This window comes from Apodemus sylvaticus, chromosome 10 (genome assembly GCF_947179515.1).
Source record: "Apodemus sylvaticus chromosome 10, mApoSyl1.1, whole genome shotgun sequence".
NCBI lineage: Eukaryota > Metazoa > Chordata > Mammalia > Rodentia > Muridae > Apodemus > Apodemus sylvaticus.
The window spans coordinates 33,022,588-33,038,936 of record NC_067481.1 but is presented as its reverse complement, the minus strand read 5'-3'; the positions used below and the strand labels follow the sequence as shown (position 1 = coordinate 33,038,936).

Here is a 16,349-nt window from a genome sequence, read left to right as displayed (position 1 = left end):
ATGCACATATACTTACAGGGTAGTCAACATGAAACCTTCCACACATTAAAGAAATAGAGTTAAATATTTGAATTTTTTGTAGCATCTAGGTCAGTAGATCCTTAAGCAATCTCATACACCATTTAAAAAGTTACTTCTTTTCTACTGATATTAAAATGGGAAACTATTGAACGTTGAGATGCTTATGTTTAATATCACTTCTTTCAAAAAAATGAAAAAGAATGATTTTAGAGAGGTAGTGTGGGTTCTTATTAAAAGGACTGACTGAGATCCCATAAGGCCACAGAGAGGGAGAATCTGAATTAATTATATTACCAGACAACTTAGGACCAGGATACATCTCAATGGAGAAGAGTGAAAGAATGCAAGAACCTAAACTTTACACACAGGACACCACATGGGGGCTTCAGAGATGGCTCAGTGGGTAGTGGTGCTTGCTGCAGAAGCCTGGGGATCTCAGTTTGCCCCTAGGAACCCATGTAAGGGCTGGTTAAGAGAAACAACAAGAAAACATTATCTTCTGCCCTCTATGTACACAGGGGGTCACATGCTTTCTGGCCACCAAAGACCCCATCACATACACAGATATTTTTAAATATTTAAGAACTAAGAAAACAAAATACTTGATAATTCTGTGCAGAGCTCTTAAAGGTATATTACGTATTGTTTGTTTGTTTTGCTTCCTGCCTTGTTCTCAGTGTTCTTAAACCGACACTGTCCTCCACCAGAGTCTCCCAGTGAAACCATCTAAACAGCCATCTTTACTTCTCTCCACTGGTTGTCAATTGTGGGGCTAGGATGGTTCATTCAGTGGGAGTGAAGGCCTTTGAGCCTGATGTTGGTTAAAAAATTCAGGCTTTATGTCATACTTGCTTCTGTCTCTAAATTATGGAGTTGGGTAAAGCACGTCTATGTCAGGTGTGAGAAGGACATGGGGATCTGGGGATCTTTTACATTATGAGTTATAAGCAGGACTGATTCAAGGTCATTTCTTTAAAGCTGGCTCTCTCTCTCTCTCTCTCTCTCTCTCTCTCTCTCTCTCTCTCTCTCTCTTCCCTGAGGGGAGCTATTCCACATTTGTCATTGGGCTGTTAATGGCTTCTTGGAGGTATATCGTCCTATGTCTAGAGTGACTCCAGATACACATACACAATTTGTAAAACTTATAAAGTAGAAGGTTTTCATATGGCTTTTTCTTTGCTTACATTTCAATGTTATCCCCTTTCCACGTTTCCCCTCCCCCTGCTCACTAACCCATCCACTCTCGCTTCCCGTAGATGAAGGCAATTCCTGGCATTCCCATAGATGGAGGCAATGAGCCTTCACAGGACCAAAGGCCTCTCCTCTCAGTGATGTCCGACCAGGCCATCCTCTGCTACCCATGTGGCTGGAGCCATGGGTCTCTCCATGTGTACTCTTTGGTTGGTGGTTAGCTCCCTGGGTGCTCTGGGGGTACTGGTTGGTTCAGGGTACTCCTCAGAGCTACACAAAAAAAAATTTTTTTCTCATATTTTCTGTTGTGCTGTTTTAAAACTAGCTCCATTTTAATTTGGTATGTTAAAGAACATAAGCCTTATATGCTGAAATATTCATAACTCAAATTTGTTTTGTATTCTCTTGAAGGCAGAATGGGTTAGAGATATAAATACCCATTACTTATATTTTTAAATAGGGTATTTTATTTATTTACATTTCAAATGGTATCCCCTTTCCTGGTTTCCCCTCTGTAAACTCCCTATCCTAGCCACCCTTACTCTGCTTCTATGAGGGTGCTCCCCCACCTCCCTAGCCACTCCCCCCTTTCCGCCTTCTACACTGGGGCATCAAGCCTTCACAGGACCAAGGGTCTTTCCTCCCACTGATGCCAGATAAGACCCCTTCAGCTCCTTCAGTCCTTCCCCTTACTTATAATTGAGGAATTTCTATAAAGCCATAATTTATCAATTTATTCTAGTGTACACCTTCAGTGATATAATATACAATACACAAACATACACACACACCCAGACACAGACACACATGCATGCCCACTTTTGTTTTTGAAGGCTAGTCATGATTAAAGATGGTAGGTATACTGTGAACAACAAACACATAGCGATAATCAGCTTGCTTTCTGAAGGTGCTCAGTATCTTGTATTGCGACTCAGAGCCCTTCTAGAGGAGTCCCGTTTACTATTACTTACACTGAAAGAAATAAAACCTAACAAATTCAAACTTGGATTTCTCATTAGTCATCGTAGGTCTTGTGCAAAAATTCATTAACTTGTATACTGCCCCAAGTTCTCTAATCAAAGAACAAAAATCATCCCTCGAATTTCCTCCTTCCATCGCCACAAAACAAATTAGCAAGCTCAAAACCAGAAAGAGAGAACCCATGCCATCAATTAAATGTTAAATAGTTCCAGGCCTGAATGGCTGAATGGAACAATGTTGACCAATGACCCAATTAATTCGGGGCCTGTGCGTTTCCATCTCAGAGCTCTTTGGATAAAGGCAGGCTCACGACTTCTATGTCACCCTCTTCACGACACAACATCCTATCATTGAATAATAGAAGACAAACACTGACCTAGTTAGGACGTGCAGATGAAAGGAAAATGAAAACAGGATATACGGCAGCGGCTAGGAAACCATGGTAACTAGAGCGGGATGTTTGCTTACTTTATTTTGGTCAGAATAATGAGCGAGCTGAGCCTTTAGTTCTGAGGCCTCAGCCTCTAGCAGGCGGATCACCTCTTCATAATCCATTTCCATCCCGTGAGCCTGCCTCTGAGCAGCTTCAGCAAGATGAATCCGGCTTCGCAGAGCTCGGGTTTCCTCAGCTACAGCTTTGGCTTCCTAAGGAGTCAAAAGTTAATATAAAGTGAAGAAAATGCAAAATGTACTTCTCTGGTTGACAGAAGTATTTTTTTCATTTTGGTAGTTATGATTCCAATGACTGACATGTCTATTTCCTCTACCAACCACCTAAAACCTAATGAGCATGTTATTTCATTATGGGAACCCTTTTGTTCATTTCCTGAAATTTTTGTTCTGCATGGAGATCTTTTTTTTTTTTTTTCTGCACAAAGATTCTGTATAAGTGTTTAGTGCGACACAGCTAGCATCATTTCTGTAAAAATGAAGGAAGGTTAAAGAAAACTGAAAAATCAAAACTAGACAAATAGGAACTGATTCTAAAGACAAAAGGAGCCACAGGGGTTAAAAAAACCTCATAGGTGGCAGGTTGATGTTCTCAGAAGGCCAAGCAATGCTGGTGGCTTCTTGGTGGACCAAGGCTAGAGGCAAAGCTTTCCTCCTAGACATCAGACTACTGCTTGGAAAGCAGTATCTTATATAACGGTTTATCTGTTGGATACAATGTTCAAGACATAATTACTAAATACACATGATACGTTTCATCTGTCTTTGCTCATTCAAGGTTCCGAATAACATCCAGAGAAAGGCATCAAGAAACCATTTTTATATAAGCAATCAGAGACCCAGAGAGTAGCCAAGCTGACCCAGGGCAGGGTGTAGCCCACCTCTGGCTCCAGGTCTGTTTGACTTCCATACTAAAGACCTCCTTTCATTGCTTTACTGTCTTTGGATGACAGAATCAAACAAACAAAAAAATTATTCCAAACACTAGCTATCCCTTCCCCCTTGTAAGGTTAGGGTGGCAAAAGCCATTTGCTTTCTCAAAATGTGTCTTGGTGCTGGGTCACAGTCTCTTTGGGACACCATATAATTTAACATGGCAGCTGTTACAGCATGAAGCACTTCTTTAGAGGCTGCAGCCTCTCTCTTCTCTGTAATGGAACTTTCTGCTCCAATTGCCATGGCTAATATTAAACTATGGCTGTTTTAATGTTCTCAAAGCTGTTATGGAGTACTTGCTTTTGTTGGAGCATGACGTACTGAGAGAAGTAAGGGCGTGGGCATATTCTCAAGGGTCTGTTTTCATTCAGCATCCAGTAACTTCATTATATGTCAGTTTCTGGAACGTACATGACCAGTATACACAGAAAACTCACTAGGTTAGAGGGACAGACAGTAGCTTAGGCTTATCAGTTCTGACATCATTGAGAAGACAAGAACTAAAGGGACCGTGCCATAATTTCCTGAAGAGACACCTTCTGGGCAAAAAGGGCTCATGTGCGAAAGTCCTGGGACTGGATTGGGCTTTGTATCTTTGGAGAGCATCATGGCAGTGAGGCAGAAGCAGTGAGCAGTATGGGACAGACGGGGTAGTAAGTGGTGGACAGACTACCAGGGCAGAGGGGTCTCCATAGCATGGCTGTGGAGACTCACTGCTGGTTTGGAAAGGCAGATCTTCCGAACAACCACAGGCCAGCTGCAGGAGCTTGGTTTCCCTCAGAGTGATTGGCGGGCTTTTAGTAGAGAAGTGATGTGAACTCACTTCAGTTTTAAGAATGCGCAGTTCATGACCCAGTTAAGAGCAGACTGTGCGGAAGGATACAGTGGGAGCAGAAAGAGGAGGAGAGTGGGAAAAGCTATCTGTGGTTGGCCAGGGTGGTGGTGGAAGAGACAGTAGATGAAGCAGTTAAGAGTCCCAGGATAACTTGTGAGTAGAGCAGCAGGCTAGCTCACCAACACTAAGTTAGCATCTACTTTATACAGACATAGAATATGATGTAAGTGTAAATCAAGCGGGAAATAATAATTCATCTATTCTGTCTCAGTTTAGAGCATAGGTGTGATGTAGATAAACAGAGGAGGGATTGTTAGCTAAAATGAAAAAAAAAGAAAACAGAAAACAAAACACGAACAAGTAAGCTAGAAGGAGCGCGGCACAGGAGCAAGGCTGCCAGGTGGGCTTAGATTGGGGAAGACGGATCCTACTGGGGAACAGTTTTTTTTTGTTTGTTTGTTTGTTTGTTTTGGTTGGTTGGTTGTTTTATGATGAGGCTGGGGAGAGAAAGAGAAAAGGGCCAGGTTCTGGAAGAAATGGGATCATGGGAGAGGCTCTTGAATCTAGAATACTGGGAAACTTCTGAGAGTGCCTTAGAAAGGGAAGCCTGAGGGCTGAGGTCGGTGAGCAGAAAGCCCTCAGTTAGATACCCGGCAGAGCCAAAATATATAAACAACAACTAAACTGGATGAATTCAGAAAGGCGAACTGGCAGCTGGGTATGAAATAGAGCGGCCTGAGGAACCAGCTGCCTCTAATACCTGTCTCTCAAAGCACTGTGTTTCCTCTTATCTGAAAACATGTGTCTTATCCTGTAAGGGTGCCTTCAGAAACAAAAACGTGGGAGACAAAGGGGGATCTACCTAATGTCCAGCACCTGTCAGTCCAGCCCAGGTGACCAGGAAAGTCACCAATGGCACACCTGGGTCAACTTCACACCGGAGTGTTACTGAGCACATAATAGGTAACAGCTTAACCCACTGAAGAACCAGCCTGACTCCATCTTAGGCTTAAAAGCCATCTTATAGAAAAGGCCAACTAGGTTCACTCCCATTTATGATTAAATCTCTGCTTCTCAGGGATGAGGCTATGGCCCACCTGTAGCCTTAACTGAACATGGTTCTGTTTTGTCTGCCCCAGGAATGGCAATCATGCCTTTTACAAAGTTACTAACCATCTTGCAGGCGCACCTTTATTTCAGGAGGGTTAAGGCTGCTTAGTTAGGACTACCTGTTCTTATGCCCACCATGAAGCTGTGTCTCTGTTTCAAAAGGTCCTTAGACCTAATTTATTAGGCTTCTGTTCTGGAATATGTTATGTAACCTCACCTACTTTGTCAAATCCCCCATCTGGAGACCCCATGACCCTGAGCTATACATTCCTTATTTTCCTCATATCCAATGTTTACCTCTTGGACCTCACCTTAGTGAGAAGCAGTCTGTGTATATGAATAAAAAGACTTGCTTTAGTTAATCTGGCCATGATGATTTGGGGTGGTGGTCTTTCCCCTCCCATCTTCTGGATTAACAAAACAAGGCTGGTAAGCCTTGTTCTAAAGGCTGTCAAGTCAGCTAACTGCACACTACACTATGAGGTAAGTCTATAGTTGTTCTCATTTCAAAGACAGGGAAGCAAAGATCAGAAAGCTTAAGAAACAAAACCATTTGTAAGTGGCAGGACTGGGATTTGAACTTAGGTAGTTCAAATGAGGTCCGAACCTCAGTTAACAGAGTTTATCTTTTTGACTACTAGCCCATACTATTTTGTCCACTACAGAAACTGTTATAAAATAGCTTTCTTAGGTACCAGTCATCACCAGCATCAGCCCTGAGCTAGCTTAGGATGTGGTGATAACAACAGACTCTCCAGCACATTGGGGGCCAGAGTACTGCTCCCCATTTTCTGTTCAATCAAAAAAGAAAAGAGCCTCTGAGTGAGCGAGAGGAAGGGCAGAAATCAGCGCAGCTGCGGTGAGAATCACTAATTTGATGAGTTGCCCTCTTCACACTCACTTTGTGCAGCTTTTATTCCTCTATAAAAACAGCACTTTTATTTTTGTTCAAAGAACGCTGGTTAATTAAATGAAGAGCCTGGATGGGCTTTGTGCTGCTGTCCTAGTGCAGTGATGGTAATACAGTGTGAAATGCGTCTGGGTGGTGAGAGATGCAGAGGGTTTGATGCTGAATAAATTCATGCCGTTCCTTTTGTAAATGCATAACTGTCAGGCTGGTGAATGTGACCCCTCAGCAGAGTTCTAGCCCAATTCCCACTGAATGGCCGCTTAAAAGATTAGTGTACTGCAGTGATGCCTTTCTGAGGAAGCAGGAAAGAAAAGGTAACAGCATGGAAAGGATTTAGCAAGAGAGGAGCTCAACAATCCATTTTCTCTTTGCCTCCCAGGCTGTCTTCTAATAAATAACTGCAAACCTGTCTCCCGTGTCAGGAACATTGTAACCAGAATTCTCTCAGTACCTCCCAGAACCTGAATCCCAATCTCCACAAATGTAGCTGTCATTTGCTCAGGCCCTTTGTATGAGGAGGTTGGTTCAAAAGGAAAAACAAAGACATAACAGCACTTCAGGAAAAGCAGCTGGAACATGCTTTGAAATATTACGTAGTATAGGCAGACTCAGTAGAAGGAAATCTGAAATATGCAGTTCAATCATTATTTTTCCAAGGGCAACAGTGAGGAAAGGCGTTGGGTCTACAGTGCCTCTTGGGCGGGGGAAAAAGGTTTCCCTCCTTGCAATGAATCTTTAGGAAAGATAAGGCCAAGTTCTCCTTTGAAAACAATTCAAGCTGGTGAAAATCTCTGTAGGCTGCAGATACTGCCTTGGGCGCCACACTGCACCAAGACAGTGCAGTAGGTCAGATGAAGGCCTCTGGACTGTTTCATACATGCAGCATTTACACCCACCAAGTGACACGATCAAGAGAACAAACCAGATAAAAACATAGTACAAAAAGAACGGGTCCTATGTAGGTCACTATCTTAGATATTCACTTTTTTCCCATTCTCTGCCAATTAATTCTCTAAGACTCAGTATATTCATCTGTATAGTGGGCTCTAACAATTATAATAATACCAAAATAACTCCCTCAAGAAGGCTAAAGAAACTATTAATATCCTGGCTGTCATTTTTTCTTTGTTTCTTGTCACTACTTTGGAAAAAAATAGACATATCATTTATGCCATTATACAGCCTAGCAAGATAATTTATTAAGGGCTTTCTTGAGGTACTCAACTGATAATATTGGCTGTTTGGAAATGTAATTTACACATGTCATTTTTAGTGATAGAAAAAATTGCATGAAACTATCCTCTCTCTAGGTATAAGCACTTAAAGTTCCCTAGAGTAGAAACATTAATTGCAGTTGCAAATGTGTAATTAGCCTAGAAGTCCACAACCCTTACCAGCTCTGTAATTTATAAGCTAATCAGTAAATCTTTCAAATGTCAGTGGTTGACAGGAGAAAACAGCAGATTGCAAGAAGATATGTCTTAGTAATTTATGCTACCAAGACCCAAGAATGCTTCTCTTATCAGCTTCCGACATTCACTCACTGGAAAACCTTTTTCAGTCTTAGGTCCGATTTACAGTTTTCAAAAACGATTAAGGCTTACTACAGGAAGAAGGCTGTTTGTTGAGTGAGAATTGTTTAAAAGCAAGTTATGGCCCATCTCCTTAATCTGTTTTTCTGAATTAATTTTTAGCCGTCTGAGAGGATGATTCTCAAAGTGCTTTGCAGATATATTCATGAATGAACGGACAACACACCCAATAATCGTGAAGGAATTTAGGGAAGACTCTGAACTCACAAATCACTTTTTGGAGAAACACTTTTGTTTTGTCACCAGCTCAAGCTGGACTTGAAACTCACATTAACATAGGCTAACCTTAAATGTGAATTGATCCTCCTGCCTCAGCCTTCCAAATGCTAGGACTAGAGGCACAAAAGACCAAGAGCAGCTCACAGAAAACGTATACCTGTCTCCATGCCCTACTTTTCTTCAATATCTTCACGGTTAATCCAGGTCTAATGACTGTACTACGCCATCTAAGCATCCATTAAACACCGTGGCATCTTTGTAATGTAACTCGAAGTCATTTCTTACTTCTTTTTGTATCATCTCATCAGATATGGGATCAGCTTGCCTACGGTGATGATCACTGCAGTGTGCTCTCCACATTTCTGCAGGGTCAGTTTGCTTCAGTCATTGGTCAGGTTCCACCTTAAGTAACAAGTATGGCCCATGGTACAATACATCCTCCCTTTCCCAACTTCTCTACTCTCTAGCAAGCTTCCTACTGCCAAGTTCCGAGTTAGCGTGCAGCTTTAGTACATTCAACTAACTCTCTTCAGTGATGACAACAAAGATTCACACATATGCCCATACACATCCGCATAAAATTTAAAAACATTCATTTTATGTTATTTATCAAGAAAATGAGATTATATAAAATCTAAATAAAATGAAACAAATACCAAAGTTGAAAAAAGTTATACTTCACTGTTTGACAATTATGTTATTTTTGCATTAAAGATTTCAAAATTACAAATATATGTTTATATTTCCATTTTCAACCTGTATTAATACAGTAAATGCTGCCAAGGGTGATACAATCTTAAAGGTTCTTTCCAACCACACCAAGTCCTGATTTGACAATGTAGATAGCAACACTTTTGTAAAGTGTGTACCATGGAGATTTCTATGTGTAGCATGTAAAGTGTGTAGCAGATTTTCTGAATCTGCAGTTCAGAAAACAAAGTTTAGTTTGTTTTTAGTTATATGAGAAAGTAAAATCTTCACTGTGCAAAGAGAAAAACTGCCTCAACTTTCTGGAGGAAAATTAGGTCAATCATATTATAATTAGTGCTAATTAACCTTCCCAGGGGTTGTCAGCTTCTTTATCTGCAGCTGACTCGCTCTACGAGGTGTAAAACTCATTTCTGCCTCTCAACACAAAAGAAAATCAAAGAAACAATTTCCAGTCTCCTTCATAAACAGCAGTCCCCAGTCTGGGACAAGCACTTAAGTACACCACTCAGATAAGTGTAGGATATGATACTTTTCACAATATAACTATTAATTAGTTTAAACCACATTTAACCATGTTTTAATCTAATGCCTTAACCCCGAACATGTATGCATGCATGTGTGTGTGTGTGTGTGTGTATTAAATGTACTGAAGGCTGACATAAAATAAAAATGTATTTTCCAATTTTAGTTACACGTGCGCCCAAGGAGTACATTTGTAGTATTGGAAGCCTTCACTTTTTTTTGTTCTTGAAACAACAAAGTAGTTATTTTTTTATTTACATAATTAAAGATCCTAATCTCCAACAGGAACAAGGATTCAGAGAACAGGGCATGTCTACACTGTGGAAGACTGGATTATCACTACCTTTTGGAAAGCACTTTGGCAATTCATAGGTACAACGCCTTGAAAATGTTCATACTAGGGGCCGTGACATGGCTTCTTGCTAAAAGCATTTGTGATGCAAGCCTGGCTACCTGAATTAAATTCCTAGGGAACCACATGGTGGAAGGAGAGAACTGACTTTTAAAAGTTGTCCTCTGATCTTTATACACGAGCCATGGGTCATGTACATTCACATACATCATGTATGCACAGACCACATGATACTAATAGATAGAAATATTCATTCCATTTAATCAGTTACTTCACAACTGGACTTCAGTCTAAAATTAACTAATCAATTAATGCATTGATATATATTTTTAATGTAACATTTTTATTGATTCTCTGGGAATTTCATATCATGAGCCCAAATCACTCACTTCCTGGTCCTCTCCTGTCTGCCCCACTACCCTTTTGGCCTCCCCCAAAAGTAAAAATAAAAAAGGAAAGAAAAACCAAGTTCAGTATGTCTTATCTGTATATTCACTGAGCCATAGAAACTCTCCGTGGCCTGCCCCCCTTAAATATTGCTGAATCTTTCCCTTCCTGCCCCCCACCAGAAGCCATCAATCGTGGAGATCTAGACTCCAGAATCTCCATCACACTTTTTAAGAGTTTTACTTTATGGCTTCCTGTCTAGGCTGTTACTTTTTTCTTGTGTGTGTGTGGGTGAAGTGGGGGTAGGGGTTGTCACATAAGCCTTCCATGTCAGTCCCTCTCAACTGTGCATCTGCAGTTATCGACATCACAGCAGAAGTAGCATCCTTGCTCTTCACAGAAAATGGGAGGACAGATCATGAGCCTCCACAGAGTTTCTGGTAACAGGACTGACCAGGAAACCTGGCCATGGCTGTAGTAAGACCGTGGAGCCAGACAAGCGCCAGGAGACATGGACCACAGACCATGGACATCTGGAAGCCTTCCTTCACTGTTGGCACTTAAACCCCTTTTGATGGATGCAATGCAGCTCCCTAGCTACTTTTTAGACATTAAACATGGTGATTCTTCCAAACTTTAGGGCTTAAGGGGCTCCACCATTAAAAGAGAAGTACACTTCTTTCAAATTAACCCTGAGGGGCTTAATTGGAATATATATCATATTAAACTCTGTGTGTGTGTGTGTGTGTGTGTGTGTGTGTGCAGCATTTTGTCTAAGATCTTGAAGTCTAGAAAGAGTAGGGGTCCAATGCATGGTATGGTGTAAGGCTATAATGCATATATAAATAATGTAACATCTGATTTTAGCCAAAGAGATAAACAAAATAGTTACGAACCCAATGTATAATTATTGAGAAGGTACTATAAAGACTGAATAGCCAAAACATACCTTAGTCTATGAAAAAATTGAGTCTATATCTAAGGGTGATACGGCAAAAACAATAAATGGTTGCTACAGCAAACCATTTGGGAGAGAAAAAAAGTGTCTTTTCTCATCTTATACCATATGCTGATATAATACTTTCATTATTAAATAAAAAGCAGGGTGGAGATCTGGGTAGACATACACCTGAAGTATGGCAGGAATAAAGAGTTTCACAAATTTTAAAAGAAAAAAAAGTAAAATTAAATCAACAACACAAAACTTTTAGTGTTTATTAGACGAGAGAAGGGATTTTTGTACAAGTTAAATATCTCACAGTAGGTAGGGATGTGAGAAACTGAGTCATTGTCTACTATGCAAAGAGATCTTTTTTTTTTTTTTTTTTTTTTTTTTACTACCGTGGGGAAATGGGATGAAGCACGTGAGAGAAGGAAACTTAAAAAAGCAAGAGAGGAGATGTAAGTAAGGCAAGGGCCGTGTGGAGAAGCCAGCAGTGTCTCTGCCTTGCCAGCGAGTGCCCATGAGACAGGGCATGTGTGAGAAGGAGCAAGAGCACGGAGCGGCAAGGGTCCCACAGGAGCGTCACAAGCATGCCCTGTGACCAGGTGATCCCACTTTTCGATGGTTCTATCAGCTGTTTGAATCTTCACCCTCAACACTCGGCTTCCAACGCAGGGACCTCTGGGGGGATATTCTGCAACTGTATTGTAGTCAGGACAACATTTGGGTTTGCTAAAGCTTGCTTAGAGTGCTGCATGTGCTTTAAGTGAATCACTGAGTACACCTGCCTTTAATACTCAAGAATGGTGATATAGACTTCTAGCTATTCTGGAACTCAGGCATAGGAAATCCCTTCAAATATAATGCAAAAAGATAATAATCCAATGCACATTTTTAAACAATACTCATGTGGGGTCATACACGACCAGTGGAATCTTGTTTTTAACTCTTCAACGTTTTGTGACTAAATCATTACTACAATGTCATGAGTCCCATATGACTGCAGAAGTGCTGAGAGCATTCCTCACACAGCAAACTGCCAAGATAAGACATTTATAGCATCAGACACCTTATCACTACTTCCTCCTTGGATCAAATGTTCTTGCTTGTCAGTCCAACTATTATATATTGCTCCAACATTGAAAAAAATGTTTAGCATCTCCACAGACATCTAAAGTGTAACCTAAACGGTGCTCCCTCTATGCATCGTATGGAGCCACATTCTCATGAGTGTCCCATAGGGAAACCTCCTATAGGAAATGGTGTAAAGAGACTAACTGTAGGTCTCTATGAAGAACACCATCACTTTCCTCCCAAATCCCCCAATACTGAAAATGGTGTCCAATTAAGCCAATACAATTAAAACAAGTTTATAATACAGAAGAGACAGAAAAATGTCTCTTGGAATCCTGATACCATGGTCTTTGCTATATGAAACAAGCAATAACTATTTGGGAATAGGAATTTGGAAATAGACACGTATATTAGTCATCCCTGCTATGAAACACCTGACTGGGGTAACTTGTAAAGAAAGGGTTAGTTAGTTGTTGGGGTTGTATGCTCAAAGTCCCGACAGCAGGAAGCTGATGGATGAGGTCACTTGGACGTGTCACATCACAGGGGATGGGATGTGACACGTGTCACATCAGCTTCTCACCTGTGTGTGAGAAGGTGAATTTGCATGGAGAGGCAAAGGTCCCACAAGAGCATCCAGGGTATGACCCATGATCTAAGGATCTTTCTACTTTTTAATGGTTCTACCACATGATTTATATCTTTATCCTGAATACCAGGTTTCCATCACAGGAAACTCTGTGGAGATATCGCAATCATATCGTAGCTATAGAAACACTTGATTGTGCTAAAGCTTGCTTAGAGTGCTGCGTGCACTTCCAGTGAATCACTAAGTACAAATGACGTCTATGCAAACAGGATTGATGACTGGAACTCTGGAAACCAGAGATTTTTGCTCCTTTTTCAAATAAGCTTTTCTTACCTTTGGCAGTTTCTAGTGCAGAGTCTAATGGTAGAGAGGAGAGAAGTAATTTTCTCATTACACGCACATACACAAAAGAAAATTAATGCTGAAAAATAAACCTAAGTATACTTGTTCCATAAGCTTCTTTAAACCCACAGCTGTCTAACATTGTAAGTGCTTTATAATGGTTCTCAGATTACATTTGTTTGTTTTAAAAAGCTGGTGTCCATAAAATCTCCGCCAGTGGCTACACCGTGCATGCTAATAAAACATCACAACCAGGAAGGCAACACTGGAACAATCTACTAATCTTCTTTAGAGAAAACTAGTTTTATAATGCTCTCATCAACAACAACAAAAACAACAACCTGTGGAATCCCAGGGAGAGAAGCTGGATGAAAATAGATCATTATGAAAGGCAGCTCGCTGTATCGCTCCATTTGCGTGTCTTTTCAAATGACAAAAATTGAGATCAACAACAGATTAGTGGGTGTCAGGCATGAGTAGGGTAGGTGGGAGGAGGGGACAGTGTCCTCAAAAGGCCAGCATGAGGCATCTTTCTGTAAAAGGATTTTAGTAGGAAGCATAAGTTGACGTTCTGACATGAGGGCCATTTTACAATAGCAGGCTTTAGGAACAGAAATATCTAACAAATGTATGTGTTTTACTTTTCGCCTCTCATGAGATGGTATCTTAGAATAACTGCTAGTATTGCTCTAGAAAACTATTAGACATTCAAATTGCCAAAACTGAATTAGAGATCTAGAAGCCACTCAAACATAAAAATTAGAGGTGTCATTGTTCCTTTGAAGCCACAAGGAAACATAAGCCCTAGAAGTATGGGACTGTAACTAGGGTTTGTCTTAGAGACATCTGACTTGTTTTCAAAGCTATTTTTCTTGCTTCACCCACAAAGCAAGACAGTGTTGAGAATAGTGTGTGCTGTGACAGCTCATGCCAAAGAATCCTATTGATCTGACCACCTATTTCATGCCATTCTGAAGTCTTCAGCACAAGCTCTGAACAGGCGAGGAAACTACAACTGGACTTATCTGATCCTGGCCAAGTTGCCAAGTAAACAATTCCCTGTGTTCCATCAGAGCAAAGACTGGTTCAGACAAGCTAAGATTTTGGCTCTAGAGTAGTCACCAATTCACTGTTGCCTGGGGTCATAACACTACCTTGGAACACAATTTAAAAACAACTTGAGTGTGAGGATGGGTTTTACAAAGCTGTTGATCAAAGGAAGATGCTACCGGAATGGTTCATACGTGTTGGAAGTTGTTAGAACTTGAAGGAATAGAAAGTGACAGATATAACTTCATGGGAAAGTATCTCCATTTTAAACAGCAGGGCTGGGCTATTCTTTGGGGCATGAAATATATAATTAATATATATATATATAATGCAGAATCAAGGACAAGAAGTCTCATGGCAATCCATGGTTGACAAAAAAAATGCCTGAACAAGGACGCTAATGCTTCAAAGCCTGTTCTTTATGGTCCTCCCTTCCTCTCCCCTCCTTTTTACTGATTACTCCCCTTGTCCTTGTGGTTACTCATTGCTTTCTTCTTAGGTTGTTACACTAAAAGTAAATGAGCTTCCACAGTTTAAAAAGGCTAAAGAACCTGTGAAAGGTGAAACCATGATGCTTTTTAGGATTGGTTCAATATTTTATAATAAGATAAAGTCCTGCAAAGAGGTTTTTTTAAATTAAGACTTATTTATTTATTATATGTAAATACACTGTAGCTGTCTTCAGACACTCCAGAAGAGGGTGCCGGATTTTGTTATGGATGGTTGTGAGCCACCATGTGGTTGCTGGGATTTGAACTCAGGACCTTTGGAAGAGCAGTCAGTCAGTGCTCTTAACTGCTGAGCCATCTCTCCAGCCCCTGCAAAGAGTCTTTTTTTTATTCGATATATTTTTTATTTACATTTCAAATGATTTCCCCTTTTCTGGGCCCCCACTTCCCGAAAGTTCTATAAGCCCTCTTCCCTCCTCCTGTTCTCCCATCCACCCCTTCCCACTTCCCTGTTCTGCTTTTGCCCTATACTGCTACAGTGAGTCTTTCCAGAACCAGGCCTCTCCTCCATTCTTCTTGGACATCATTTGATGTGTGGATTATGTTTGGGGTATGCCAATTTTCTAGGCTAATATCTACTTATCAGTGAGTGCATACCATGAGAGTTAATAAAGGATCTTCCCCTCTGAATTACTGCTCAGAGAGCCCCCAGAAGCCCCGCCCCCGTGCAGCCCCCAGAAGCCCCGCCCCCGTACCGCACATAACGTTCTGCTATCTGATTGGATGTGAGGCCCACTGGACAGGAGGAATTCATGTAAATTTGGTAAAACTAAACAAAACACCAAAAAACCCCTGAACCAAACCAAACCAAAAACCATGGCTAGGGAGGCCATATGCCTTAGAGGAGACTTACTAATGCTGTTCTATTCCGTGGACGCTGTGCCAAGCTGCTGCTAAATATTTATGTGTCAATACACAGGTTAGCTTTGCTTTCAACCTCGGTTAGACTAACTACCTTTCCCAGTGAGCAGCAGTCACTATAGAGCCTTATAACTGACCCAAGAGTTGAAATTAAACAACTATTGAGTGCTCAGCCCTAAACAGAAGATCGGTATTAACCCCCTCAAGGCTCAGGAAATATCTGCACAGTGGATTTAAGAGCTGAAGGTTGGCAAAGAGTGCTGGGAAATGGAGTCTTCAGAATACACCATGGCCACTGCACTCGCAGGGCAGCGATGGCTCCCTGTGCAAAGACTGCAGAAGATCAAGGGAGCCAGCACCCTGGCATGGATGCAGGACGGGTTCATGGGTCTATCTCTACCTAAGGAGCTATTGGCAAGTGATGGCTGCTGACGGAGGTGACTTAATTTCTCTTCAGGGGTGTGGTCATTGGCAGGTGCAGGACCCCACACCCACCAAGCATTCAGTCAGCACCAATTGGGCTCAGAAGATTACAAAAACATAACGAAGGAGGAAAGAAAGCCAGAAGAGGCCATTCAGATGCCACAGCAAGTGTGACGGGGAAATGAAGGAGGCAGTGCAGTGGGGGTGAGGGTGGAGATGAGCAGGATACATCACTCATATGCAGGAACGCGCACAGAATCCACCAAAATATTAAGAATAATAAAATTAGGATATTCTAAGGATAAAAAATTGACTAGAAACATGACCAGGTCAGGAAAAGA

The 16,349-nt window shown here is 41.2% G+C and overlaps 1 protein-coding gene across 2 annotated transcripts in view; it reads right to left on the bottom strand.

Moving 5' to 3' along the window:
- Stxbp4 (syntaxin binding protein 4) overlaps window positions 1–16,349 on the bottom strand; it is a 154,148-nt gene that overhangs the window by 69,360 nt on the left and 68,439 nt on the right. For both annotated transcript variants that reach the window (XM_052193863.1, XM_052193864.1), the window contains one exon: window positions 2,662–2,838. In XM_052193863.1, the coding sequence (XP_052049823.1) occupies window positions 2,662–2,838 (177 nt within the window). The remainder of the gene's footprint in view (window positions 1–2,661; window positions 2,839–16,349) is intronic.